General features: G+C 36.8%; 2 protein-coding genes across 4 annotated transcripts; both read left to right on the forward strand.

The window, feature by feature from the left end:
* Positions 1-267: 267 nt before the first annotated feature.
* Positions 268-2,126, forward strand: LOC123308319. Of its 2 annotated transcripts, none has more exons than XM_044890928.1 (7): positions 268-406; positions 497-861; positions 913-1,014; positions 1,069-1,344; positions 1,497-1,645; positions 1,700-1,827; positions 2,009-2,126. In XM_044890928.1, the coding sequence occupies exons 1-7, from the start codon at positions 369-371 to the stop codon at positions 2,073-2,075; spliced, it is 1,125 nt and encodes a 374-aa protein (XP_044746863.1). In that variant the 5' UTR covers positions 268-368; the 3' UTR covers positions 2,076-2,126. The 2 variants fall into 2 exon arrangements, with proteins under 2 accessions (XP_044746863.1, XP_044746864.1); XM_044890929.1 differs by having other exon boundaries at positions 276-406; positions 475-861.
* A 1,768-nt stretch (positions 2,127-3,894) lies between these two features.
* On the forward strand, positions 3,895-6,401 carry LOC123306795. Of its 2 annotated transcripts, XM_044888943.1 has the most exons (6): positions 3,896-4,241; positions 4,305-4,524; positions 4,583-5,225; positions 5,282-5,428; positions 5,543-6,077; positions 6,132-6,401. In XM_044888943.1, exons 1-4 carry the CDS (start codon positions 4,171-4,173, stop codon positions 5,314-5,316), a joined length of 969 nt encoding a protein of 322 aa, XP_044744878.1. In that variant the 5' UTR covers positions 3,896-4,170; the 3' UTR covers positions 5,317-5,428; positions 5,543-6,077; positions 6,132-6,401. The 2 variants fall into 2 exon arrangements, with proteins under 2 accessions (XP_044744879.1, XP_044744878.1); XM_044888944.1 differs by lacking the exon at positions 5,543-6,077 and having other exon boundaries at positions 3,895-4,241.
* The last annotated feature ends 2,546 nt before the right edge of the window (positions 6,402-8,947 follow it).

Here is an 8,947-nt window from a genome sequence, read left to right on the forward strand (position 1 = left end):
TCGTGATTTCTTCAAAATGTGAATATATAGAAAAAATCTGCATTTACAGTAGCCTTCGATTGGGCAGTGTGTTCTTACGCTGGGGATAACGGGGTGAAATCCACCCTTGTGTTATCACCACTCTTGTCTCTGGTTATCACATCTTGATAACATGTTCACAGATTACAGAGTAGTCAGAGTACTAGGGTTTGATCCGAACCATAGAACACATATATATAACTATATACTAACGTCAACTGTCAACCCGATTTTCGCGCGCAGCATTCATGAAACGCATGAAATGTGCATTTATTTTCAAAAATCAGTTTTTACTTTTTATTGCTTAATATTTTCAAACGACGATAGCGAGCTATTCGAATTTGGTGTGAATGATGGAATCTGTGATGGAAGTACATAATAATAATGAGTGGGTTTCTATAATTCGATATTATGTATCTAGCAGTTTTTATTATATATTTTACATATAGTTTTTAGTAAATGCCCTAATTTCTTTCAGAACGAAACCCCTGGTTTGTGCAATATGCCAAAAAGTGTTCAGCAGTATATCTGCAAAGAATAGACACCTTCGGCAAATCCATAATGAGGACATTCAAAAAGACAAGAATCAACATGTATTGTGTTGTCTTTGTCCTGCTGAGAATAGAGACAAGTTCTTTAGTTACAGAAATTATGAGAATCATTTGAAAACAATTCATGATATACTCGTCAAAGAAAGTATTTTTCATTTTAGGAGTAGCAAAGAGTTTGAGGCATGGAGAGGAAAAGAAAACAGAGAAGTGGATTATGCTTTTATTAGGACTTGCAAAACAACGAAAGGGGATACAATTGCATATTACAATTGCAATAGAAGTAATCATAGAGGTAAATTGATTTTTAGGAAGTCTGTGACGATTAAACAGTCCTCGATTTCAGGATATGAAAGTGTTTGTGAGAAACGCAAGAGGAAGATTGCAAGTAGTATCCATATTCAGGGAGTTTGTCCTTCAAGAATAACAGTCAGAATTTCAAAAGATGGTAACGTCAATAGATAAAGCATTTCCAAGATTTGAGTCCTCTCTTTTCATTTAGGCTCGTATTCAGTTACATTTGTTGAAACACATGTGGGGCATGATGATGACCTTAGGAAAAAAAGACTGTCAAAATTTCAACAGAACCTTCTGGTCAAAAAATTGGCTGCTGGTATACCAAAAGAGAGGATAATGAAAGATGCTAGGAATACAGTACAAAATGAAAAATTGGAAAGATTAAATATTATAACGAGGGCAAATTTAGAATATTTGGCGAGAAAACATAAAATAAACAAAATAAGGCATGATTATGATATGGAAGCAGAAACTTCGAAAGGTAATGAATGGATCAGTAGGGAAAAAATTTTGCTCTTTTATTTGAAGAAATTGGTTATTACATTCGCATGTGTATAGCTATTCTTGTGCGTAATGTATAAATTATTGTTTACAATTTTTCATGGTGGAGGACATAGTCTTGAATAATTCTAGGTGACTCTGAGGATGACGGTAATAATGCAATTATGGATGACTCGGATGAGTCTTCAGGAAGTAATCTGAAGTACAAAGATGAATTCAATAATTTTATGCAGGAGAAACAAAATAAAACATCAATAAATACTGATGAAAAAATAAGAAAGGTCTTCATCAAAAAATTTGTCGACTTTGTATCAATGTAACAATTATATTTTCAGATTGCTGGAGAGCAATTCATTGGATTCATCAACCAATTGAGTGGTGACAATTTGCACAAATTTTTGTCAGAAATATCGACATTAAAGAGTAGAATGATAAAAGATAATGAGCAGATAAGTAAGAAGAGGAAAGTTGGGAAACAATCATATTCTCCAAATAAAAAATAATTTCTTCTGGTACTTGTATAAAGAGAAGAGATCTCTCAAGATTACCAATTCAACTATGTATGTATGCTTTTTTTGCTATTTCCACGGGCTTAGTAATAATAAATAATTTCATTATTCATAAATATCAATATCCTTCACTAGACACACAGCATGCCCTCACAAACACCCAAATATAGGAAAAATGGAAGCTACAACCTGTGATTACTGAACCAACCGTCGAGACTGTCTATGTATGAATGTGAAAGGTTATGTGAATGAACTGTAAATTTTTTATGGAGTGGATGAGTGTGATATTTGTATAATTGTAATTATTCTCGACTTAAAATTTTAGTGAATATACATTCTGGTTAAGGTGGAGGGGTGTTGGGAGCCTGATAGTACAAATAAAATCAGTTAGGTCCATAATATGTTACGAAAATTTTTACCTTTTAGAGCATGTTCTCAATCCAATGATTTGACGATGCTGGGCTTCATAAAAATTATTTTTTGAATTAAACCTCATTATGCATATCTTCAAAATTTTACTGTATATCATTTCGTTACACCTCCTCATTAAAGAGTTTTGAAATATTGTTGTGTTTCACTTTCTAATTCTAACCCGAACATTATTCCTCCTTCAATAAAAAATATTGAATTATGAGGAGTTTTTATTGACGTTACACATAATACACTGCGCAATAATAAAAAATTAACGCACATTCTGAAAATCTCAATTTTAATGAAAGTTAACTCTGCATTGACTTAATAACTTATTTTTTATGTTCGCTCGGGAAGGTTTTGAACGAAACAAGACACATTAAATGGAAGAAAAATTCAGGATTTCACCGAATCTTATGTGAAAGAAGAGAATGAACAATTTTCAAAATACTGAAATGCTGATAAGTGATTTAATACTTGGTATTTCCACCCCTTGCGTTAATTACCCCTTATGTATATTAGTGTTCTGTGCTTAAAATGTTCTGATCCATAGAGTCTATGTTCTGATTTAATCCTTCCCAGATTTCTCCGAGTTGGATTCCTAAGTCATTAAGAGTAGCTGGATGATTTTCTGAACTTCTCAGCCTTCTATTGAGGTTGTCCCAAACCTGCTCAATCGGATTGAGATCTGGACTTCTTGCTGGCCATTCCATTCAAGAGACTTCAAGGTACTCCTGAACGATGCGCGCACGATGGGGTCTAGCATTATCGTCCATAAAAATGAAATTTTCAACAATGTATGGGGCAAATAGTACTACATGCTCTTCAAGAATGTTCCTTATATACTTATCAGCATTCATAGCTCCATTATCAAAGACCACTAGGTCTGTGCGAGCAGTCAAAGATATTCCACCCCATACCATAATCGAACCTCCCCCGAAACCAGTAGTATTCAGGAAATTGCACTGAGCATATCTTTCATGTGGACGTCTGTATACAAGGGAACGTCGATCACAATGGTAGAGGCAGAATCTAGACTCATCTGTGAAGAGAACTCTTCCCAATCGGCCTCTTCCCAATGGTTATGCTCTCTCGCAAAACCCAAACGCGCCCTTCGATGGGCTGGGGAAATAAGAGCTGGGCCTCTTGCCGCGACACGAGGCCTTAAATCATATTCTCTGAGGCGATTTCTTATTGTCTGAGTGCTAATTTGCACCTCATGAGTTTGCTCATGCTGAATTTAAAGGAGGCGAGCGGTTGCAAACCGTTGTCTCAACGAAGAAACTCTCAAGTAACGTTCTTGAATGGCAGTTGTTACCCGTGGTCTACCCTGTCCTGGTCTTCGGACATTCATACCTGTCTCCCTGAATCGCTGCTACATTCTGGACACACTTGTATGGGAAACTCCAAACCTTTCTGCAATTCTTGTGTATGTCCACCCTTCTTCTCGCAAAACTACCGCTTGGGCACATTCCTCTTGGGTCAAGTTGCGTGTTTCGCGTAGGTTAGGCCAACTTTGAGTTAGGCTAACTTTGGGTTAGGCCAACTTTGGGTTAGGCCAACTTTGGGTTAGGCCAACTTTGGGTTAGGCCAACTTTGGGTTAGGCCAACTTTGGGTTAGGCCAACTTTGGGTTAGGCCAACTTTGGGTTAGGCCAACTTTGGGTTAGGCCATAGCCATAGACTATGGCCATAGCCCTCTTAACAGTTTAAAGAGGGCTGTGGGCTTTGAATAAAGAAAGGCTGTGGAGTTAGGCCAGTCTCTGGTTAGGCTAACCTAACTTGTGTCTTTTTTCACAACTTTGATATTCTGTGGTTCACACTGGTCAGTTCAGTTTGCATTCGGGCAAAATTGATGAAATTATTTGACTCTAACGACGATTAACAATGGTTTCGAACTGTGTTGTTAAAGGATGCTCCAATGAGCACAATAAAAATAAGCCAAAGAGTTTCCACACGTAAGAATAAATTTTTTTTTTGTAACCTCAAAAGCTATATAGCTATATATTACTTTAATTTAGGTTTCCTTTTAAACGCCCAGATATTTTGAAACTTTGGATTACCGCTGTAGGAAGGGAAAATTGGTATCCCTCAATGACAAGTAAAATATGCGAAGATCATTTTCTACCATCAGATTACCTCATCCTCAATATGCCAGGTTATAAAAGAAAAAAATTGAAACTTGATGCTGTACCAAGTGTATTCAATATACCACCACGTCTAGGGAAATGCATAACACACGTAAGTTTTCAAATGAATGTGAATTATTTGCTATCAATAACTGTCTTTTTCACCGTAGACAAATATTGAAAAACCAATGGAGGGAAATTTAAATATCCATCCAGATATTCATTCACTATCTACATCTACAACACCGATAGGAGCATTGCTAGATAGTAAGAATTTGAACCCAGATGTTAGTTTATTGTCAACATCAACAACACCGCAAATATTTGTAGACAGTAAAGATTCAGTTAGGAACATATGTGTCCATTTACCATATACATGTATGACAACACCACAATCATTCGTACATAGTGGAGATTCAAACAAGAAGTCAGATGTTAATTTACCATCTACATCTACAACACCATTTGTGGAAAGTAAAGATTTAGTCATGAACAAATATGTTGTTTTACCATATGTGTATAAGACCACACCAAAACCAGCCATAGTTAGTGAAGATTTAGATGTGAAGCCAGATGTTAATTCACTATCTACATCTACAACAACACCAAAATCATTTATAGATCGTGCAGTTCAAACTTCAGAAAATCATCATATACAACTCCAGCGTTTGAAGAAAAAATTGAAGGTACTACAACAGAAAGTTAGGCGACGAGATGCAACAGTTTCAAAAATGAAAAAAATAATAAAGGAAATTAAAAAAAGTGGACATAACAATAAAAAAGTGGATGAAATTTTGAAAAATTATTTTGACGGTAATCTGAAAGTGAGAAAGAGAAAGAAACATTTATTCAATTGAATTATCTTACAGGTGTTGATTATGTCCAGATAGAAATATCAGAATAAAATAAAGCAAAATGAAAATAGAAATCAAAACTTTATGGACCCTTGAAAAGATTTTCCTGAAGAAGTACTGAGCTTTTTGGATCAGGAAATGATCTTTCTTGAACATTATAAGGTAATTTTATGGAATTATCAGCCATTTTAATAAATGTTGCTAATAAACTATTTTACATTCCTATGTTTATATTTGTAAATCTCAATACTTATCTTACACTCATTGTGTTTTCAGCTTCACATATGGTCCCAGAATAGAACCTTGTGTTGTCATTCAGTTCTGGATCAGATATTATTATTTTACTTTATTTTCATAGACTTATTATCTTTTTGAGCTCTTTTGTCCAGATAGGATTCAAGGAGATTCTCATACTCTTCTTATTCTGTAATTCTCCATCTGACCCTATCAAAGGCTTTGGACATATCCAAACATAGAGCTGCTATACTATTTTGCTGATTTAGGGACTTAATGATGAAGTTTAATGCGTTTACAGTAGATTTACCTTTTCTGTAGCCAAATTATTGTTTTACCAGTATATTATTATTCTCAATAAACTTAATCAATTTATCAAAGATTATAAGTTCAAAAATTTCATTCACACTGGCTAAAAGTGATTTTGGTCTATAATTATCGATATTACTTTTGAAATAAATGGTGATGAAGAACTCACTCAGACCATATGAAAGAAAATGTACCAAACCAGTTCATGATAACGATAACATTCACAAAACTGCTATATATTATACAATCTGGTATATGTACAAAAATAGTAAGTATTTCACCTCCTTTGATGGTTTATTTTATAACTTTGCATTTGTTTTAGAGGAAAAAATCACTGTGTCGATTTTGAAAAAGGAACTCAATGCTTGTGATCTTTGTGGAATATATTACACACAACTTCGGTTTGAAATTTTCTGAAGATGATCCAGGAAGTTGTTGAATTAAAATGCCTCCAGAAGCTTCAAAAAGAATGAACGTTTACACAGCCTATATTCAGTACAGAAATGAAGAATTGTGACTGCTTATTTTCTTTAGCCAAACTTGGATTTTCAAAAATTGTAGTCTTGATCAATACATGATATTTTTTTCTTGTCACAGGTGTTTTTTTCTCCATACTGTGATAATGCTACTCTGGTGCTAATCGATTTTTTAAGGTGCTAAACTTGTATCTACCGAACACTGATTGCTGGGTGTGTTGGACGGATAAATCAAATCTGCCACTGCGACCAAGCGGTCCATTGTACACACAGGCAAGCTCGTAGAGCTAGACCTCTCCCTCCAGTCCCATCCTGCTCAAAAAGGAGATGATGTCAGAGGGGGAGTGATTCTTGAGTTCCTCCAGGACTCCAAGTCTGACCCTGTCTGCCGCCGGGCAGTCACAGAGGATGTGCTCAATCGTTTTGTCCTCTTCTAAGCAGAGTCTGCAGAGCGGGTCATTGACGATGCTGAGTTTTTTAAGATGGGCTCTGGTAGTTGGGGAGCCGAAGAGGGAAATTCGGGATTTACTCGAGCGTGTCAGAGTAAGATATATGTGGTAATGTGGTTAATTACATGTTGAAAAGTATTTATTCTCTTAATCTGATAATTTAAGCGTGTCGAAAATATGTGGGAGGGCGCCAAAGTTGCAAAAAAAAATGTCACGTGTACATTCTCGAGCGCGGTAGCGTTTTTTTTATTTTGAAGCTAATGATTCAAGAATAACGGAAAAAATATAATCTGACAGTTTTAACAAGCGGAAACAATAAAAATGGGACATAAAGGTCACAAAAATCAGTTTTTTTGAATTATCTCCTTCCCTGGGCTTCAAATCTTTTTCTCATTAATTGTAAATGTTGTAGAGCATAACATTTTCTACCAATTTTGTCCCAAGCAATTTTTTCTACGTTCAAACATTTTCGAGATGTATGGCGATTAATGCGAGGTGTTTAGCGATACATGCTGAAGAGAAAATTCACTCGTTGGAAAATAGTACTTTCTAAGGTTCAGTCACAGTAAACACTAAAATTTTCGTGACTAATTTTGAAATTGTCATCATAGAAATACCTTGTCATTTTGACAATTATAGCTTAGACTGGGATTCTACATTGACCTTGCCCTTTCGCATGTGTGGCTAAGCTTCTCGCGCTTATCACCCTCTAACTCGAGAACTGTTGATAGTATGTAAAATTGCTTCAGACAAAAGTTGTGTAGAATTTTATTATCTACAACTTTCATACTGAATACGAAAACGATTAGAGGTACAGGGAGGGAAATATTCGAAAAAAAGGGATTTTTATCATCTTAAAAGTGTCAGATTAAGAAAACCCCCCCCTGGTTAATGTCAGGTCAACATGTCTACAACACCCAGATTAACCATCTGTATGAAAATCTGGTACGCTCGAGTATGTACAAGTAACGATTTTTTTTACATTTTCAAAGGACCGCTGTGACCTTGCGTGACGTCCAAATTGTCAGTCCCTTAAAAAGTAGCTTCTTTTGTGTCAAATTAACATATCCTCCAAAAATCTGACACGCTGGAAAAAAATTTTCAACTCTTCCGTACGGCCATTCTCACCGCGCAAACTGTCAGATAAGCATGAATTCATTATCAGAGACACGTAGAGCATAGACAGTATCTTAATCTGACACGCTCGAGTATGTACACCTGACAATTTTTTTTACATCTTCGAGACCCTCCAGACGCTTTCCCCACCGCTGAAAGTGCATACATCCTAGAACCTTTTTTCTTTCTACCATCTAATCTTCAAAATCCACTTCTAGATTGGTTCTAGAAAATCCTAGCCAAAGACTGGTGTATGGGCTGGGAGGCACTGAAATAGCCCTGTGCGAGTGACGCAGACCAGGACGGTTGCGCCAGTACTTCAGAACCTTTTGTCTTATCCAGCTGTTGTTCTGTTCCCTGATTAAGGAATTGAAAATTCCTATACTTGGTTCCGCGCCAATATGCGATGATGTTGCGCCTTCTCTGGCTAGAGCATCAGATGCTTCGTCGCCTCGGAAGCCCGATTGTCCAGGTACCCAAATCAGTTGCAGTCTGTTTAAACTTCCCAATTTGGAGAGTTTAGATCTGCATTCAAATAACTGTGCAGAGATTTGATGGCAGCTCGACTATCCGTTAGGATTTGTAGTGACCTGCCCGTCCAACCCATATGAAGCAAATGGTTTGCGCATATGGCGAAGAATTCCGCCTGAAGTGCTGTCGCCGACTTTCCCAGACTAGCAGGGAGTTCGGTCAGCGGTCTACGACTGTAGACTCCGGCTCCAGATCCCTAACTGGTTCTGGAGCCATCATTCATTCATTCATCCATTGCTGTATCCCGTTACCGGGAATAAATCTACAAAAAGACAAAAAAAGAACAGACTTATATTTTCTTAGGGCTGATTGCGACTGTGTGCCCTCCTGTGACTGAAGAGACCCAACCGTGACCTACAGATCCTTCCACACTCAGGGCATGGATAGTCACCAACCAGATCTGGCCGCCGCTGTATTCTTCTCGAGTCTCCATTATAACTGTGCACCAAAGATCTCCACTGTGACCTGTCTAACGCTAGTTGTTCCCAGTTATGATTGGCATTAACTGATTTTAGGGATTGATGTAATGTAACCTTAAACCGCTTATACTGGCCTCCTGGTTTCCG

Source organism: Coccinella septempunctata, chromosome 2 (genome assembly GCF_907165205.1).
Source record: "Coccinella septempunctata chromosome 2, icCocSept1.1, whole genome shotgun sequence".
Lineage (NCBI taxonomy): Eukaryota > Metazoa > Arthropoda > Insecta > Coleoptera > Coccinellidae > Coccinella > Coccinella septempunctata.

Excerpts from the sequence above, each read along its gene's own strand:
- LOC123308319 (XM_044890928.1), top strand. The coding sequence starts at position 369 with ATGATGGAATCTGTGATGGAAGTACATAATAATAATGA. Across the intron at positions 407-496 it reads GAAGTACATAATAATAATGA|AACGAAACCCCTGGTTTGTG; the intron begins GTGGGTTTCTAT and ends AATTTCTTTCAG. Across the intron at positions 1,646-1,699 it reads CTGATGAAAAAATAAGAAAG|ATTGCTGGAGAGCAATTCAT; the intron begins GTCTTCATCAAA and ends TTATATTTTCAG.
- LOC123306795 (XM_044888944.1), top strand. The coding sequence starts at position 4,171 with ATGGTTTCGAACTGTGTTGTTAAAGGATGCTCCAATGAGCACAATAAA. Across the intron at positions 4,525-4,582 it reads TAGGGAAATGCATAACACAC|ACAAATATTGAAAAACCAAT; the intron begins GTAAGTTTTCAA and ends TTTTCACCGTAG. Across the intron at positions 5,226-5,281 it reads TTTGAAAAATTATTTTGACG|GTGTTGATTATGTCCAGATA; the intron begins GTAATCTGAAAG and ends ATTATCTTACAG.